Source organism: Mixophyes fleayi, chromosome 6, assembly GCF_038048845.1.
Source record: "Mixophyes fleayi isolate aMixFle1 chromosome 6, aMixFle1.hap1, whole genome shotgun sequence".
In the NCBI taxonomy this organism is placed as follows: Eukaryota; Metazoa; Chordata; class Amphibia; order Anura; family Limnodynastidae; genus Mixophyes; species Mixophyes fleayi.
The window spans coordinates 409,836-430,160 of NC_134407.1; the positions used below are offsets into that span (position 1 = coordinate 409,836).

Genomic DNA, 20,325 nt, shown 5'->3' on the forward strand with positions numbered 1-20,325 from the left:
TGGACACGCTGGTGAACGCAAGACCTTTGAAATCCTCTCTCGAAGTTATTGGTGGCCTTCTATGAGGAGAGATGTCAAAGAGTTTATCGCAGCATGCGATTTATGCTCCCAGTTCAAAACCCCCCGCAGAACTCCAGCGGGGTTGCTTCAGCCACTACCCATTCCATCTAAACCTTGGACCCATATTAGTATGAACTTTGTTACTGAGCTTCCTCCTAGTAAGAATTGCAACACCATTTGGGTAGTGGTGGATAGATTTTCGAAGATGGCGCATTTCGTTCCCTTGTCTGGCTTACCTTCTTCTTCTACCCTGGCTGAACATTTCATTAGAGAAATTTTCCGTATCCATGGATGTCCGTCCGAGATCGTGTCAGATAGAGGAGTACAATTAGTTTCCAGATTCTGGAGGGCCCTTTGCAAGACCTTGGGCATACGGTTGGCACTCTCATCTTCCTACCATCCCCAATTGAACGGACAAACTGAAAGAGTCAACCAAGATCTTGAGACTTTCTTAAGGATGTTCTCGTCAGCCAATCAAGACAACTGGGTAGAATTACTTCCTTGGGCTGAATTTGCTCATAACAACATGTACCACGAGTCATCATCTAAAACTCCATTCTTTGTGGTTTACGGTCACCATCCGTCTTTCCCGGAATTTCCTGCCCTCCCGCCCACCCAAGTTCCTGCTGTTGAGACTTTGTGTCAAACCTTCAAAAATATTTGGGCTCAGGTAAAAACCTGTTTAAAGAAGACATCTGCCAGATATAAGTCTTTTGCGGACAAAAAGAGACGGGCTATTCCACCATTGAAAGTCGGAGACCGGGTGTGGCTATCTACTAAGAATATTCGTTTGAAGGTTCCATCCATGAAATTTGCTCCCCGTTTTATTGGTCCATATAGGATCATTCAAGTTATTAATCCAGTTTGCTTTAAACTTTTACTTCCCAAGAGCCTTCGTATTTCCAACGCCTTCCATGTTTCCTTGCTCAAACCTCTCATCATCAACCGTTTCTCTGTCCCTCCTTCAGCACCACGGCCACTTCAAGTTCATCAGGAGGAAGACTTTGAGATTACTCAGGTTTTGGATGCTAAAATTTCGCGAGGAGTTCTTCGTTTCCTCGTGCATTGGAAAGGCTTTGGTCCTGAGGAGCGGTCATGGATCAAAGCTGAAGATCTCAACGCTCCAGCTCTCTTGAAAAAGTTCTATACCAAATTTCCGGACAAACCCGGTTCCAGGTGTTCTGTGCCCACCTTTAAAAGGGGGGGTACTGTCACTCACCGGACGGTGAGTGCTACTTCTAGGTAGCTAGGAACCATGTCCGTCCATTATAATGAGGTACTGCGCATGTGCAGTCCCTTTTAACCTTCAGTTCTGTTCCTTTAACTTAATTGGCTGATCAGGCAACACTCCCTATATTAAGCACCTGTGGTCAATACCACGTGGCCTGATCTTGGAGTCTCATTCCTCATGAGTCTCTGAAGGTGTTCCAGTGCCTGCTCGTGTGTTCAGCTGATGCTGATTCCTGTTTGCCGTTTGTGGTTTCCAGACCACTTCTATTCCTCGTGTTCCTAGTGACTCCAGCAGCTGATTCCTATCCGCTGCCTCCGTGTATCTACAGCTACAGATTACTGCAAACTCTCCTGTGTTTCTTCGTGACTCCAGCAGCTGATTCCTATCCGCTGCCTCCGTGTATCTACAGCTACAGATTACTGCAAACTCTCCTGTGTTTCATCGTCACTCCAGCAGCTGATTCCTATCCGCTGCCTCCGTGTATCTACAGCTACAGATTACTGCAAACTCTCCTGTGTTTCATCGTGACTCCAGCAGCTGATTCCTATCCGCTGCCTCCGTGTATCTACAGCTACAGATTACTGCAAACTCTCCTGTGTTTCATCGTGACTCCAGCAGCTGATTCCTATCCGCTGCCTCCGTGTATCTACAGTTACAGGTTACTGCAAACTCTCCTGTGTTACATCGCTACTGTTCCAGCTGATTCCTGTTCGCCACTTCAGCGTGTCTACAGAGTCTGCTCGTCTCAGCGCTCCAGTCTGCATTCTACCTGCCGTCAGCTGACCCGCTGCCTACTGCTTCTACAGTGTGTCTATTTGTGTCAACTCGCCTGTTGCATCGAGTCTACGCTCCTCGGCTTCCAGCTTTGCTACATCGCTTCAACTCTCCCGTGGTCTCCTGCTGTTCTATTCAATATACTACTGCTTCCTGAGTATTTGTCATCCTTGCTGGCCTACCTACAAGTGCGCTGCACCTACCTGCCACTTCCATTCTGCAAGGACTTCGCATCTCGTCTGTTCCCGGCCGCTCAGGTATCCCTGCAGCTATCTCTAACAGCCTGCTCATCTGAACCACGGTATGCATACTTCTCATTGACTGTGCTGGTGTATTGCATATCCATCTGGACTGAGTTGTTCTCCTCCGGAGTTTCCATCCTCTGAGACTATTGCTATTATTGACTGTGTTTCCTTTTGCTGGACTATTTGAGTGACTTTGTTTATCTGTGCAGTGCTGTTCATTCATTATTATCATTGTGTGCAGTTCAACGTGGGTTCAAGTTCAGTGTACCCGTGTAGACTCTGCTTAGCATTTATCTCCTCGTGTCCTTCCTCACATATATATTCAGTGGTACAACTTGCTAGAGGCAGACCACTGATTCCTGTTTCCCTGTGTCACCAGTTGCATATATCCTCTCACATAAGCAGTGGTACAACCTGCCACACGCAAACCACTGACTTCCCCGTTACCTTCACCTGGATTCCATTCCTTCACTACAGACAGCGGTACAACTTGCTATACGCAGACCGCTGACTTCCACCTCCTTATTACTCCTGGACATTCTTCTCACTATAGCAGTGGTACAACTTGCCGTGCGCAGACCACTGACTACCCTCACGTGCCTTGTCCATCCAGATCCTCGTGTTCAGTTACCTATTGTTTACCAGTGCTGCTAGTCATAGACTTTCTGAGCATTCTCTAACCATCTGCTGTTTCCAGTTCCATTATCCCCCTGCCATCAGAGTATCATATACCAACTCTACTGCTCTGATAAGACCATCAGCGGGTGATACTGGGTAAAGCCTACTAGTGCCCGTGACAGCGCATAGGGCAAGACAATATGACCAAATGATTCTTTGATCTTCTAACACAAAAAATAATAATGAAAAAGTATTCTGTATAACTTTCTATCTCTTTTGTTCTCCAAAACGGGATAATAAAATCCTGTGGTACTCCAAATAAACTTGGCATAAAAAACTATTAAACCAAATAAATAGTCCACAATGTCCATAAATAAGAGAAATCAATCCTTTCAGAAGAAAATGGAGTATTCTTAATAGGTGTTTTTTCAAATGAATGTCAAGCAGTAAGATCCTCTCTTCTTTTGTGGTGTCTCCAAATGATTGAATGGACGGAATAGAACAGAAGTAAAAGGACACCTAGTTAGTAATTGTACTTATACATAAAACCTGTGTCTCAATTCCACATCCAGAAGTATATATGTATATATGTAAACCAATGCAAAATGTGTGCTGACTATTAAGTATTCTAATCACCACCACACGTGTTGCTCATAACAAAAGAGACTGAATCACTTACATGACACACAAATAAGGGATCCCCGTATAGATCTGATTTCCAAAATCAAGTCCTCTTAGTAAATCATTACCCGATCATGTCATATAGAAAGGGAAAGATATAGAGGACTGGACTCGTACCAGATAGGAATGAGAAGTCACCTTGAAAAAGACCCCAGAGGCGGGGTCGAAACGCGTCGGTCTAACAGAGATCCGCCCATTTGACAGTGGTGGTGCACAAGCCGGAGGAGAGTGATTTGTACAGCGGTGATTACCCGGGACTATTCTAACTACACGCTGACTTCTCATTCCTATCTGGTACGAGTCCATCATTTGTTTTAAGCTTGGATCTCATATGGAAAGAGATTTTTAGATGTTTTTTGATGTTCTAATGCTTTTATGTTGTGCGTTTTTACGAAATAAATCCTGAAGATAATATGTCAGATTCTCCCTCTATATCTTTCCCTTTCTAAATGACATGATCGGGTAATGATTTACTAAGAGGACTTGATTTTGGAAATCAGATCTATACGGGGATCCCTTATTTGTGTGTCATGTAAGTGATTCAGTCTCTTTTGTTATGAGCAACACGTGTGGTGGTGATTAGAATACTTAATAGTCAGCACACATTTTGCATTGGTTTACATATATACATATATACTTCTGGACGTGGAATTGAGACACAGGTTTTATGTATAAGTACAATTACTAACTAGGTGTCCTTTTACTTCTGTTCTATTCCGTCCAATCATTTGGAGACACCACAAAAGAAGAGAGGATCTTACTGCTTGACATTCATTTGAAAAAACACCTATTAAGAATACTCCATTTTCTTCTGAAAGGATTGATTTCTCTTATTTATGGACATTGTGGACTATTTATTTGGTTTAATAGTTTTTTATGCCAAGTTTATTTGGAGTACCACAGGATTTTATTATCCCGTTTTGGAGAACAAAAGAGATAGAAAGTTATACAGAATACTTTTTCATTATTATTTTTTGTGTTAGAAGATCAAAGAATCATTTGGTCATATTGTCTTGCCCTATGCGCCTTGTTGTATTTTATTGATCACATAAATATGTATATTGTTTATTGTATCTTGTTGATATTGCATGAAAGTTGTTAGTCATTGTCCTTAAAATGAATCCAGGGGGGTTATGGATAGGGATCAGGTTGCAGGATACAGGTGAGGGGGAAGGCCAATTAGTATCCATTGCTCTCAACGTGGCTAGTTCAGACATTTTTTACAGAGCCCAGCAGGGGACCTTCTGTGGAAGTACAGCTCATCTCCACTCCCCCTCCAAACCCCTGATACAGCATCCACCAATGGTTAAGAGGAATATACCCAGGGAGGGGAAAACACTGTGAAAATTAGACCCTAGATATAAGGAGCCACTCCAGGGGGGAAAGGAGATATTCATTCTGAGACTGGAAGCTGCAGGGTGGCTGGTTTTAGAGCTGCCGTTCTCTACCAGTGTAATATATTGGCAGATCCACGGGTTGAGTTACAGGGGACTGTAACCCGTTAAACTAGTGGGGTAAGGGACAGATGAAGTGGTAAACCTGCCTGGCATATATATACTGTGTGCATGCTATTCTAGTGTTATTTTTATTACAATAAAATTACTGTTGTACTTTTCTAACTGCATTTCCCTGAGGGACTAATAAGAACCTTAGAAGGTATTGGGTAGGCTTCCCTGGCATAGGAAGGCACCCGTGGGTGGCCAGCCAGAGTGAAGTGGGTAGAATTGGGCCAGAAAACCTGGTACCTTCACCCTAAACTATAGGGAGGGAGGGGGGCTATACTAAACCATAGTGGAGGGGCTGACAATATTAAACTACAGGGGCGGCTGCCTATGCTAAACTAGAGGGAAGGAGGAGTCTATACTAAACCATAGGGGGGCTGACTATACTAAACTATGGGGGAGGCCTGCTATAATGTGTGAGGGAATGGGGAGGGGGGGCAGTCTTAATAGTACATGGGTGGAAGGTAGGCTATTAATTTAATGGTGGAGATTAAGTGTGGGCTAATTATTTAATGGTTGCTATTTTATTTGGTGATAATGGGGCAATTTAATTTATTGGTGGGGCCTATTAAATTAAGATGGGGTGGTTTGGGTCTATAATTGTATGTGGGGCTGAGTTTGGGGAGGAGGGCTATTTATTAGATTTGAATATTAATTATTTAATGCCAGGAATGGTCGTGGGAAATGGTTGTATTAAACATAAATGCTACCAATTTATTGCTGGGGCTGTTTGAAAGGAGGGATTTATTAAATGTGAGTACTATTACTTTAATGTTGGGGCCGGAGAGAGGCCTAATTATTAAATGTGGGTGCTGCTGATTTAATGCTGGGAATGGTTGGAGTTTTCTAAATTGCATCTGGTGGGGCAGTCCCGCATCTGGTGAGGCAGTCCCGCATCTGGTGGGGCAGTCCCGCATCTGGTGGGGCAGTCCCGCATCTGGTGGGGCAGTCCCGCATCTGGTGAGGCAGTCCCGCATCTGGTGGGGCAGTCCCGCATCTGGTGAGGCAGTCCCGCATCTGGTGGGGCAGTCCCGCATCTGGTGAGGCAGTCCCGCATCTGGTGGGGCAGTCCCGCATCTGGTGGGGCAGTCCCGCATCTGGTGGGGCAGTCCCGCATCTGGTGGGGCAGTCCCGCATCTGGTGAGGCAGTCCCGCATCTGGTGAGGCAGTCCCGCATCTGGTGAGGCAGTCCCGCATCTGGTGGGGCAGTCCCGCATCTGGTGGGGCAGTCCCGCTTCTGGTGGGGCAGTCCCGCATCTGATGGGGCAGTCTCGCATCTGGTGGGGCAGTCCCGCATCTGGTGAGGCAGTCCCGCATCTGGTGAGGCAGTCCCGCATCTGGTGGGGCAGTCTCGCATCTGGTGGGGCAGTCCCGCATCTGGTGGGGCAGTCCCGCATCTGGTGGGGCAGTCCCGCATCTGGTGGGGCAGTCCCGCATCTGGTGAGGCAGTCCCGCATCTGGTGGGGCAGTCCCGCATCTGGTGGGGCAGTCCCGCATCTGGTTGACTGTCTCACTTAGGCAGGATTTGGTCTGACTACAAGGACAGTTGGGAGGTATGTCCCGCTTCACACTGTACTGCTGGTGAAGGCAGAGCTGCGAGCACCTAACAGTAGTGCTCACACTATTGCCTGTGTATTTGTCTAACATTTATCTAAAATGGTAACCCCCTGTCTTAAGTGCACCAGACTACCCAACACCCCCTTTGCAGCGCTACATGGTATTAGGTGGGCCCCAGTCATTGGTTTCCCCAGTGGGCCCTTCATGCCCCAGTCCGACACTGTCTGCACCTGCCCAGCTCTGCGTAAGATAAGCAGAAACAAGTTAAGTAACGATTATTTTCTTGTTTTCTCAACCTCCGTAATTTGACTAGTGACAGATTCTGTAAGAATGTGTCGATATTTGTTTGAGTGTGTGTAACTCTCTGTCCCACTGCCAAGAACCTTTGCAATAACATAAAATAAATGGCATTGTCAGAAAAGGCAATGACTGGATGACAAGTATAACCATACCAAGAGAAGTGACTGTGTTCTGTTTCCTGTTTTTATGATTTTTATTTCTTATCTTTTTATCAGATACATTTGCGCATGTTTAGGAAGTAAAAGTGGAGCCAGGTGGGGGTACACTATGAGCTCCCTACCTGTAGCTCTATAGATACGCCACCCCCATATCTATGGGGAGCAGTGAGAGGTTGGAAACCTCTATGGGACACATATTGTGGCTGCTGCTCTAGTTAGGTACAAATGTAAGAGAGGAAGTTGAAACAGCAGCAAATAGAGAAATCTAGTTCAAAGAGCAGAGCAGAGGGAAGACAGATGTACAGCCCTCCTAATGAAAGAATAAAACGTTCACAGAACTAAAGTGAAATCAATGAGCCTCTAAAATAACTAAGATGATTGCTGCAGATAAAGAAGTAAAACAGAACTGACAGACTTAGAGAAACTGTATATCAGCAGCTCTGCAGGCCTCTGTTCAATGTGGGTGCAGGGATTGTGACAACTGGCCACGGGGAGCTGTCAACTGTCCACGGGACGGGGCGCTGGCAACTGTCCACAGGACGGGGCGCTGACAACTGTCCACGGGACTGGGTGCTGTCAACTGTCCACGGGACGGGGCGCTGTCAACTGTCCACAGGACGGATGCTGTCAACTGTCCACGGGACTGGGTGCTGTCAACTGTCCACAGGACGGGGCGCTGACAACTGTCCACGGGACTGGGTGCTGTCAACTGTCCACGGGACGGGGCGCTGACAACTGTCCATGGGACGGGGCGCTGTCAACTGGCCACGGGACGGATGCTGTCAACCGGTCACGGGACGGGTGCTGACAACTGACCCACAGTTTAGGCAAGCTATGCAAAAACAAGAAAATTTACTGTCTTTCTCACCTGATCTAGTGAGGGATTGAATAATTCGTCACCCAATTGAAATGATTTAGTGAGAAATAGATTAGTAAAAGTGAACCCTAATCAGAGCGACACAATGAGGAATGGAATGGTAAATTTAAACACTTATCAAAGTTACATAGAGCCAGATGGAATAGGAGACGTGAACCCTAACCTAAGCGCCTGTAAATTGTTGGAGAAAGGTCTCTGACTTAATAGCTGAGTGCAAGAAATGGGGTGTATTACGGGTCTAGAGAAACTCTTAGTGGTATATTTACTAAGCAGTAGTTTTAAAAAAATTGGTGCTTTAACAAAATGAGGGAAACGTTTTGTCGAAACAGCAGCTTAGCAAATATACCCCTTAGATTGTGGGGCTCCAGATGTGAGGATGTATACAACAGGAGTGAGTATAGACCATAAGCTAGTCAGGGATCACAGTGGGCCCCTTAGGGGGTAAGTCTGTAGAAAGAGAACTTAATAACATTTAGTAGGGAAGATACATCTTAAGGATATAGAATAAAATGTTACAACATACTTATCATTTTATGGAATTTATACAATACTAACGTAGGATGTATTGTTAGATATTTTGGAGGCTACCAATTAAACAATAGTAGTGAAATGATTAAAACTATAACATATGCACTAATGTAGCTCATAGTTGCCAACTTTGTGACTCTGTCCTCACCGCATTAAATAGGGAGGGGCGGGACTCAATGACACGATTAAGCCCCATTCCTAATATTCAATGAATACAGTATTTTTTAGGACCCGGGAGGGTTGCTTACTCTTCCGGGAGTCCGGGAGGACTCCCCGAAATTCAGGAGCCTCCCGGAAATTCCAGGAGAGTAGGCAAGTATGTAGCGTACAATATAAACTACACCAACCTGATAGTGGTAATGTTTACAAAACCTACATTACACCACAGTGTTTATTGGTCTCGCTGCTTCCAGGTAGCTGGGTGGGAGTTGTGGGTAAACCGGTGATGAGATCGGCTTAGGGAAGGAGTGCAGGAGAGCCGTGATGTCAGAGGAAGGGGGGGGGGGGAGAGTATACAGGCACTGAGATCATGGGAGGGGGCTGAAGCACCTGTATTGGTGCCTACAGCTCTGAGGGTGTAAGCTTTGTGACCTGGGATTGGAGCAGAAGGGCAGGGCCATCTTTTCCATTGGGCATGACGGGCAGGTGCCCGGGGGCCCCATAGGCAGGGCTCTTAATTAGAATAAATAATCCTGCAAAAGAAAAAACCTGCAAAAAAAACCTTCAAGGGTCACTGAGCAAGTACATCTATCTATCTCTATACATCTCTCTCTCTCTCTCTCTCTCTCTCTCTCTCTCTCTCTCTCTCTCTCTCTCTCTCTCTCTCTATATATATATATATATATATATATATATATATATATATATATATGTATTTAGGGGCCCCGGTGCACTGCTTTGCCCGGGGGCCCATAATGTTGTTAAGATGGCCCTGCAGAGGGGGGAAACCAGAATCTGACAGGGGATATGAAGGGAGACAGCGGTGTAGGCCTGTATTGTAGGCTTATCAAGAAATGGCAAATGCTTTTATTTTCCATCAAAGTATTTTTAGAAACTATCTTTCAAACTTCTCAAGAAACAGCATTTATTGATTGATACATAACAAGGTAAATGTATATCAACTGCTCACAATAAAGATCTCAATAATCAAAGCTATACAGCATCCAGATATAGTTATTTGTCATCGTAATATAATCATTTTAAAAAAAAGGCACATGACCATTTCAAGTACACATGCTGTACAAAGGGTACAACATGTATTCTCTACTGTGTCCAATACGTATGTCCTAAATATGTAGGATTTTGTACATTTCATATATACATATTATGATGGTATGAGACAGAATTAGTGACTGAGAGACAGAGTAGTTATAGAGAGAGTGACTGGTGAGAGTGGGAGAGACAGTGCTTATAGAGAGAGTGGCTGGTTAGACAGGCTGAAAGAGGGAGACACAGTGCTTATAGAGAGAGAGTGGCTGGTTAGACAGGCTGAGAGAGGGAGAGATGTAGCTTATAGAGAGAGTGGCTGGTGAGACAGGCTGAGAAAAGGAGACACAGTGCTTATAGAGAGAGTGGCTGGTTAGAAAGGCTGAGAGTCGGAGAGAAAGACAGGCTGAGAGAGGGAGACAGTGCTTATAGAGAGAGTGGGTGGTTAGACAGGCTGAGAGAGGGAGAGATGTAGCTTATAGAGAGAGTGGGTGGTGAGACAGGCTGAGAGAGGGAGAGATGTAGCTTATAGAGAGAGTGGGTGGTGAGACAGGCTGAGAGAGGGAGAGATGTAGCTTATAGAGAGAGTGGGTGGTGAGACAGGCTGAGAGAGGGAGAGATGTAGCTTATAGAGAGAGTGGGTGGTGAGACAGGCTGAGAGAGGGAGAGATGTAGCTTATAGAGAGAGTGGGTGGTGAGACAGGCTGAGAGAGGGAGAGATGTAGCTTATAGAGAGAGTGGGTGGTGAGACAGGCTGAGAGAGGGAGAGATGTAGCTTATAGAGAGAGTGGGTGGTGAGACAGGCTGAGAGAGGGAGAGATGTAGCTTATAGAGAGAGTGGGTGGTGAGACAGGCTGAGAGAGGGAGAGATGTAGCTTATAGAGAGAGTGGGTGGTGAGACAGGCTGAGAGAGGGAGAGATGTAGCTTATAGAGAGAGTGGGTGGTGAGACAGGCTGAGAGAGGGAGAGATGTAGCTTATAGAGAGAGTGGGTGGTGAGACAGGCTGAGAGAGGGAGAGATGTAGCTTATAGAGAGAGTGGGTGGTGAGACAGGCTGAGAGAGGGAGAGATGTAGCTTATAGAGAGAGTGGGTGGTGAGACAGGCTGAGAGAGGGAGAGATGTAGCTTATAGAGAGAGTGGGTGGTGAGACAGGCTGAGAGAGGGAGAGATGTAGCTTATAGAGAGAGTGGGTGGTGAGACAGGCTGAGAGAGGGAGAGATGTAGCTTATAGAGAGAGTGGGTGGTGAGACAGGCTGAGAGAGGGAGAGATGTAGCTTATAGAGAGAGTGGGTGGTGAGACAGGCTGAGAGAGGGAGAGATGTAGCTTATAGAGAGAGTGGGTGGTGAGACAGGCTGAGAGAGGGAGAGATGTAGCTTATAGAGAGAGTGGGTGGTGAGACAGGCTGAGAGAGGGAGAGATGTAGCTTATAGAGAGAGTGGGTGGTGAGACAGGCTGAGAGAGGGAGAGATGTAGCTTATAGAGAGAGTGGGTGGTGAGACAGGCTGAGAGAGGGAACTAGCTGTCAGGAGGGGGAGCCTCCGCCTTGGGCCACCCAGCCGCAGAGCTGACAGGAGGGAGAAGCCACTAGTTTTAGTGTAGAAGATGTTCACCCGGGCGGTCAGCAGGCTGAGCAGGAAGAGACCCCCATCAGGTAGTAACATACTCTATGTATCCAGCTTATACCTCCTTCCTTGTTCTGTACTCTGTGCTGTGCTCTCTGTCATACTGACAACTACATCTAAAGTATTCTCTAGAAATGTCATTATTGTTCCATATGATCCAGCACAATTCCTCTTTCTGTATGTAGGATGTAATGTGATGGGGCTTTGTGTTACACTGCATGTAATCTACATGTAGCGCTGCTTGTATTCTGCATCTGCCAGTTATGGATTTTCCAGGTGCATAAAGTAGTTGTGTATATAGAGTTATAAACTGCGTTCTATAGCACAGTCAGGGATAGTCCTGGATGGTCAGACCCCAGTAGTGCTTTCCCAATTTCACTGACATTAGACGTTATTGGTAATAATTAAAGAAGACTGGAACCTATAATAGAAGTCTAATGAAATAGGAAAAACATGTTGTAACATTTATATATACATATGTCAAAGTTCCTGAACCGCAACAGAACTTAACATACTGCAGGTTTTATTTCCATTGTTATGTAGCAAACTGATACTGTTCTTTATAATCGTTAGAGAGACCCTATGCTACTTCCTTCAGTTCCCATACTGTGTAGTGTTCATGAAAGAAAGCTTCCCCCATGAAGCAACCTAACAACTTTGTATATTTGTTATTCTTACTAGTATTGGTTTTATAAAGAAACTGCAAATGATGGTGTCTTACTGTAGGGGAACATATCACGAAACAGGGGATGGTGTCTTACTGTAGGGGAACATATCACGAAACAGGGGATGGTGTCTTACTGTAGGGGAACATATCACGAAACAGGGGATGGTGTCTTACTGTAGGGGAACATATCACGAAACAGGGGATGGTGTCTTACTGTAGGGGAACATATCACGAAACAGGGGATGGTGTCTTACTGTAGGGGAACATATCACGAAACAGGGGATGGTGTCTTACTTGTAGGGGAACATATCACGAAACAGGGGATGGTGTCTTACTGTAGGGGAACATATCACGAAACAGGGGATGGTGTCTTGCTATAGGGGAGTGTGTCACGATACAGGGGATGGTGTCTTACTGTAGGGGAACATATCACGAAACAGGGGATGGTGTCTTACTGTAGGGGAACATATCACGAAACAGGGGATGGTGTCTTACTGTAGGGGAACATATCACGAAACAGGGGATGGTGTCTTACTGTAGGGGAACATATCACGAAACAGGGGATGGTGTCTTACTGTAGGGGAACATATCACGAAACAGGGGATGGTGTCTTGCTATAGGGGAGTGTGTCACGATACAGGGGATGGTGTCTTACTATAGAGGAGCGTGTCACAATACGGATGATGGTGTCTCACTATAGGGGAGCGCGCCACGATACAGGGGATGGTGTCTTACTATAGGGGCAGAGCATCACGATACAGGGGATGGTGTCTTACTATAGGGAGCACGTCACGATACAGGGGATGGTGTCTTGCTGTAGGGGAACATGTCACAATACAGGGGATGGTGTCTTACTATAGGGGAGCATGTCCCCAAAACGGATGATAGTGTCTCACTATAGGGGAACATGTCACGATACAGGGGATGGTGTCTTGCTATAGGGGAGCATGTCACGATACAGGGGATGGTTTCTTACTATAAGAGGGGAGCGTGTCCTATACAGGGGATGGTGTCTTACTATAGGGGAGCGTGTCACAATACGAATGATTGTGTCTCACTATAGGGGAGCTTGTCACGATACAGATGGAAGGACATCACAATATGGATGATTGTGTCTCACTATAGGGGAGCTTGTCACGAACAGATGAAGGGACATCATAATATGGATGATTGTGTCTCACTATAGGGGAGCATCATCATCATCATCACCACCATTTATTTATATAGCGCCACTGATTCCGCAGCGCTGTACAGAGAACTCACTCACATCAGTCCCTGCCCCATTGGGGCTTACAGTCTAAATTATCTAACATATACACACACAGACAGAGAGAGAGAGAGAGACTTGGGTCAATTTTTGCTAGCAGCCAATTAATCTACTAGTATGTTTTTGGAGTGTGGGAGGAAACCGGAGCACCCGGAGGAAACCCACGCAAACACGGGGAGAACATACAAACTCCACACAGATAAGGCCATGGTCAGGAATTGAACTCATGACCCCAGCGCTGTGAGGCAGACGTGCTAACCACTGAGCCAACGTGCTGCCGTGCATGTCATGATATAGATGAAGGAACACATGACAATATGGATGATTGTCTCGCTATTTGGGAGCATGTCACAATACAGATTGAGGGACATGTCACAATACGGATGATTGTGTCTTGCTCGAGGGGAGCATACCACAGCTGCCATATAAGAGGAAGTATGATTTCTGAGAGGAAGTATTTCACTTTTGTCTGGAAGTGTTTGCAAGATTCATCCTCATCACATTTTCTACTTTTATGCAGATAACATCCAGCTGTGACTTGCAGACTGTGCTCTGTGACGATGGAGGTATATTTACACCCATTCCTCTGCCATGAGGGCAGGAATAGACATGTTTAGCTTCGTATATTACAGCCAGACTGCTAGTGACTCAACCATGGATCATTTGGAAAGTCTGTGTATAGGAATGACACAGAACGTAGAAGGACTTATAGGCTTGTGTTACAGCCATGTCAGGATAAGGTCATAGACAGACCATTGTCCTCGCCATATAGGTTCTATGAATTCTTGTATAAAGTGACCCACATATTGGGGTGGGCAGAATTTGAATGACCCCCCTCACCACCTTCCTGCATGGCTACATGTGCAGACTAACACTGTAACTTCCTGTTTTGTAGAGATGGAAATGCTTAATACAAGAATGTTACCCTCATTAATGGGCCATGTTACTGATGAGAATTGGGGTTTTCCCCACTGATAGTGCTTGCTGAAAGGGTTAACGCCAGTGATAACACTACTATTGGTGGCAATAACTTCCCACGGAGTGTGGGGGAACCTATTTTACCTGTTCTGTTATTACCATCCCAGGGAGGTGATAACAGATCAAAATCATTCAAAATACTTTATTCTATGAATAAAAAAATCAGACTGAAATACTTGTGGCAAAGTAGACTACAGTCCTTGTGACTAGTGTAGAAAGCAATTTGCAGTCCTGGTGGATAATGCAGAAAGGAGACGTTAGTCCTTGTGGATAATGCACAGAGCAGACCACAATCCTTGTGGATAATACAGAGAGCAGACCACAATCCTTGTGGATAATACAGAGAGCAGACCACAATCCTTGTGGATAATACACAGAGCAGACCACAATCCTTGTGGATAATACACAGAGCAGACCACAATCCTTGTGGATAATATAGAGAGCAGATCACAATCCTTGTGGATAATATAGAGAGCAGACCACAATCCTTATGGATAATATAGAGAGCAGACCACAATCCTGGTGGATAATACAGAGAGCAGACCACAATCCTGGTGGATAATACAGAGAGAAAACCACAATCCTGGTGGATAATGCAGAGAGCAGACCACAGTCCTGGTGGATAATGCAGAGAGCAGACCACAATCCTTGTGGATAATACAGAGAGCAGACCACAATCCTGGTGGATAATACAGAGAGCAGACCACAGTCCTGGTGGATAATGCAGAGAGCAGACCACAATCCTTGTGGATAATACAGAGAGCAGACCACAATCCTGGTGGATAATACACAGAGCAGACCAAAATCCTGGTGGATAATACAGAGAGCAGACCACTGTCCTGGTGGATAATACAGAGAGCAGACCACAATCCTGGTGGATAATACAGAGAGCAGACCACAATCCTGGTGGATAATACAGAGAGCAGACCACAATCCTGGTGGATAATACAGAGAGCAGACCACAGTCCTGGTGGATAATGCAGAGAGCAGACCACAATCCTTGTGGATAATACAGAGAGCAGACCACAATCCTGGTGGATAATACACAGAGCAGACCAAAATCCTGGTGGATAATACAGAGAGCAGACCACTGTCCTGGTGGATAATACACAGAGCAGACCACTGTCCTGGTGGATAATACAGAGAGCAGACCACAATCCTGGTGGATAATACAGAGAGCAGACCACAATCCTGGTGGACAATGCAGAGAGCTGACCACAGTCCTGATAACTAGGGACTGGTGTAGAAGGCAGAATATCATCCTTTTGGATGATATATATCCCTACGCATATTCGCTACTATAAATTCCATCCTTTGCCCCTTCCTCTTGCCCTCCTCTCCTTTCTCTCGGGCCTATAATGCCACCCATTTCACATCCAAAATCAAATCCTTAAGCCAGGACATCACCTCCCTCCAGGCTCCTAGGATAATTTCTATTACTCATTCTTTTGGACCTCTGCTCTGCCTTTGACCTGTAGATCACCCTCTTCTTCAGCAAATCCATCACTTCTTTGGTCTGTATGACCCTGTCCTCTCCTGGCTATCCTCATACTTTTTCAAACATTCCTTCACTATCTCTACCTTTCACTACACCTACCCCCATTTACTGTACCCGTCACATCCCTCAAAGTTATTCTTTGCCCCCCTCCTTTTCTCCCTTATACTTCTCCCCTCTGTGATCTCATCAGCTCTTCTGGCCTACACTATAATATATATTCTGGGGACACTCCTATCTACATATTCTTCCCTGACCTCCACCCCCTCTCTCTCGCATCTCCAGCTGTCTTTCTGCTATTTCCTTTTGATTGTCCCAGTGCTTTCTCAAACTTTATTTGTCTAAAACTGAACATCTTCTCGCCCTCCAGTGTCCCTTCCCCTGAACCCATCGACAATACCCTTCCCTCAGTCCCACAAGTTTCCTGCCTAGAAGTTATCTTGGACTCCTCCCTCTCTTTCTCCACAGTGAGTCCTTCTCCCGAACAAGCTGCTTTCACCTTCAAAACATCCCTAGGGTCACACCCTTTCTCACCCTGGAGTCAACCAAGACCTTCATCCACTCTCCTGTTATCTCTCATCTGGACTATTGTTACCTCCTGCTCGCTGGCCTTCTTGCCTCCACCAACTCCAATCCATCCTCAGCGCAGCAGTCTACCTTATTTTCCTTTCCTGACATTCTGCATCTACCTCCCCTCTAAGCCAGTCACTATACACTTGCTCGCTTTACGCTACCGAGTCCAGTTCAGACTCCTTACTTTCACATGTAAAGTGCTCGCACAATCCTTCAACATGTAGTATTAGCGGAGAGGGTGAGCAGGTAGGAAACAGAGTCGGACAGCCTGGACTGGTACAAAATCGGGGCAAACACAGTACAGATTGGAGTACTGAGACCTGCGGTACAGCTAGGGGAAATAGGTTTCTGAGCACGCTAAAAGACCACTACATGTCCCAATTAGTAGAGGAACCAACTAGGAACCGGACTATACTGGACCTAGTAATAACAAACAATGTAGACATAATATCAAATATTCAAGTAAAGGAAACAGTGATCATAATATGGTCTCATTTGAAATTAGTTTCCAGAAACAACGGTATAAGGGATCAACTAGGACTTTAAGCTTTAGAAAGGCAAATTTTAATATGCTAAAGAAGTCTATAAAGAGCATAGACTGGGACGCAGTGTTTGAAGGAAAAAATACTGAAGAAAAATGGGCTGTCTTTAAAATGTTGTTGGAAACATACACGTATAAGTTCATTCCTATGGAAAAAAAATGTAAAAGAATTAAGTCTAAACCAATGGGGCTAAATAAAAAGGTAAGGGAAGAAATGCAAAGGAAGAAGCGTGCATTTAAATTGTTTAAGTCTGAGGAGTCCTTCCATAAAATTAGTTTGGCTAAATTAGAAAATGAAAAACAAGTTGCAAAAGAAAGTAAGACAGACCCTAAACAGTTTTTTAAGTATTTACTAGAGAGGAACAAATGGTAGGAACAATGCATAAAAATGGAAATGAAACCGTACCATTAATTAATACTTGGTTGTCAGAAGTCCAAAGGCGACTGAAGAATATTAAGATAAATAAAGCTCCAGGTCCAGATGGCAAAAACCCAGGAGTCCTTATGAAGCTAAACTCAGAAATAGCCAGACCGCTAGCTAAAAACAAGAATGTAATCTATAAATTAAATTAAATTAATTTAGGAGAATCTATAATGGAAAAGAATTTGGGAGTGCTCGTAGACAGCAGACTTAGCAATAGTGCTCAATGTCAAGCAGCAGCTGCAAGGGCAAATAAAGTATTGGCATGCATAAATAGGGGCATAGATGCAAGGGAAGACAGTGTAATTTTGCCACTGTATAAATCGTTGGTAAGACCTCATCTTGAATAGGGAGTATAGTTCTGGGCACCACGCTATAAAAAAGATAATTTGGAACTAGAAAGAGTTCAGAGAAGGGCGACAAAATTGATAAAGGGTATGGAGTATTAAGTTATGAGGAAAGGTTAGCCAGTTTAGGCATGTTTACTTTAGAAAATAGGTGTCTAAGAGGAGATATGATAACTATGTACAAAAACATTAAGGGTCAATACAGAGAACTTTCATGGGAACTTTTTACACCAAGGACCATACACAGGACTCGCATCACCCCCTACCCCTAAGGTTAGAGGACAGAAAATTTCACAACCAGCAAAGGAAGGGGTTCTTTACAGTAAGGGCAGTCAAGATATGGAATTCACTGCCAGGGAAGGTTGTGATGGCAGATTCAATAGATAAGTTTAAGAAAGGGTTAGACAGTTTTTTAGCGGAAAAGTGTATCCAGGGATACGACCATTAATTAATATGAAGGATAGTAGTGGATATAAGGAAAAAATAGGACTTTGCAATTGGGTCTGGGGGAATTTTCACAATTGAAACAGATTGGCGGTTGCTTAATCTGGATCAATTTCAAAATATGAGTGCAGGATCGCAGAAGATCCAGAATAGGTTGAACTTGATGGACTGGTGTCTTTTTTCAACCTTATCAACTATGAATCAGTAGGCAGTCTCAGCGTGAGGAATTTCCAGGTTCGGTACACAGACAGGCGGCAGAGGTACAAGACAGGAGACAGAAGCCACGTCAAATAAGCCGGGTCAGGAGCACAAGATAACAATGGATGAGAGTCAACAAGCCGGGTCGGTACACTAAAGGCAGGAGAATCAAAATGGTCACATAAGCAGGACCGGTGTACAGAAATCAAGTCTGGAACAGAGATCCACGGGAAATCAGGAGCCAGAAATAATACAAGTTGCTCTGACACTCACCGAATGTCAGAGGGAAAATTAAATAGCCAGGTAAGTTTGAATTCCCCGCCCAGAGTTGCGGTCATGTGACCGCCGATACCCGGAAGCGCAGCTTTTTTTTATTTGCAGTACCCTTTTTGTACCACCAGAATTTTCTGTGGTACTATTAGTGTTCTACTACTACTGCTCATCCCACCGGTGGTAGGTTGTATGTGACACCTTACAGGCAGAGATAGAACAGTGCATGGCTGGGCCCCATAGCATGCCATCCTCGCACCCCGGCCCCCCGCTCCGCTGTCATTAGAGCAGGGAGGTGGCTCTTCTGAGCATGCACTGGCCACATGCACCCAGTGTGTAGAGGCCAGACAGGTACTTTATCAGAAGAGGCCTTTACTCTTTTGAAGTGCCAGGGAAAGCGGGGGCCTCGGAGACGGCAGTGACCTGGCATTGCTTCCACCACACCTCTGGACCTTGAAACCGATGCACCCCCTGCACCCACGATAGTTGTGTCACCTCTGGATCACAAATTGTGAAATCATTAGAGTGTTGCTCACTGCATGCTGCTATATTTAACAATGTTACAGGCTCAGCTACACGAACAGAAATGGTAGCACAGAAAGTGCTGTGGTGCATTTTAGTATCTCTCTGTATGTAACATCTAAATGTCTGTACACAAAGTCAAACAGGATGTTACCTCAAATGTCAACCTCCAAATCATATCTTAATCCACATTGCAATATCTATTTGGAGACACCGGGGGATGGGTGAAAGTAAACAAATTAGTCAATGGAAAAAGAAGACAAGTGTGTTTTTGTGTACAGTAGCCGTTAAGAAGGATCCCAGCAGTAATTCTGGCTGCTCCTGTAAACCCTCATAAACCTGCAGTTATGTGCTGAAAGACGTGTTAAAGATACCATAGCCGGTGACGGTTAGAAACAACTGAGATCTTTAGCTCTAAAAGGACCAAATAAATTTGGAGCAATCAGTGTTGTTTCACATGAAATTCCAAACTTGCACTCAGATTTGATTCAATGTAACTGGTCATGCAAAAAGTTCAAAGTCCGGCGAGGAAAAAAGCAGATAGATGTAGCAACGTGCTCCCTCCCAAGTGATCAGCTATGTTAAGCGGAAGACATCTAGTCTGGTTTCCACCCCGGTCGTAGTGAAATCGGCCCTTGGCTGATCCGTGCAGAGTTAGTGCCTCTATGGAGGGCCGGCTGTAAAAATGCAACACCCCCCACAGACACTACCATCCCTGCTCTGTACAGCTCCAGAGTTTTCCCCAAGTCCCCAGTATACTAATATAGTACACACACAAAATTTAATGTTTGCTCGTTAACCACTTTATTATAAATGAACATTTCTTTCTCTATATAGTCCAGTGGAAATTCTTCTTTCTGATAATCCACAGGGAATAAAATAAAAACTCACATGACAAGAACTGCCCTATTCTGAATCCTGGCATTAAATACCTGCAGGTCTCATTTACAATTGGATGCACCAAGAACGTACAGTCATGGCCAAAAGTTTTTAGAATGACACAAATATTATTTTGCACAAAGTCTGCTGCTTCAGTTTTTATGATTCAATTTGCATATACTCCAGAATGTCATGAAGAGTGATCAGATGAATTGCAATTAATTTCAAAGTCCCTCTTTGCCATGACAGTGAACTTTATCCCAAAAACAACATGTCCACTGCATTTCAGCTCTGACACAAAAGGACCAGCTGACATCAGGCCAGTGATTCTCTCGTTAACACAGGTGAGAGTGTTGACGAGG

General features: G+C 44.9%; 1 protein-coding gene across 2 annotated transcripts in view; it reads left to right on the forward strand.

Moving 5' to 3' along the window:
* Positions 1-10,142: 10,142 nt before the first annotated feature.
* The window catches only part of RGS10 (regulator of G protein signaling 10), a 42,108-nt gene continuing 31,925 nt past the window's right edge, over positions 10,143-20,325 (forward strand). The window contains exon 1 of one of the 2 annotated variants that reach the window (XM_075215546.1): positions 10,143-11,390. In XM_075215546.1, the coding sequence (XP_075071647.1) occupies positions 11,342-11,390 (49 nt within the window). In that variant the 5' untranslated portion in view covers positions 10,143-11,341. The remainder of the gene's footprint in view (positions 11,391-20,325) is intronic. The other variant, XM_075215547.1, reaches the window with a different exon arrangement.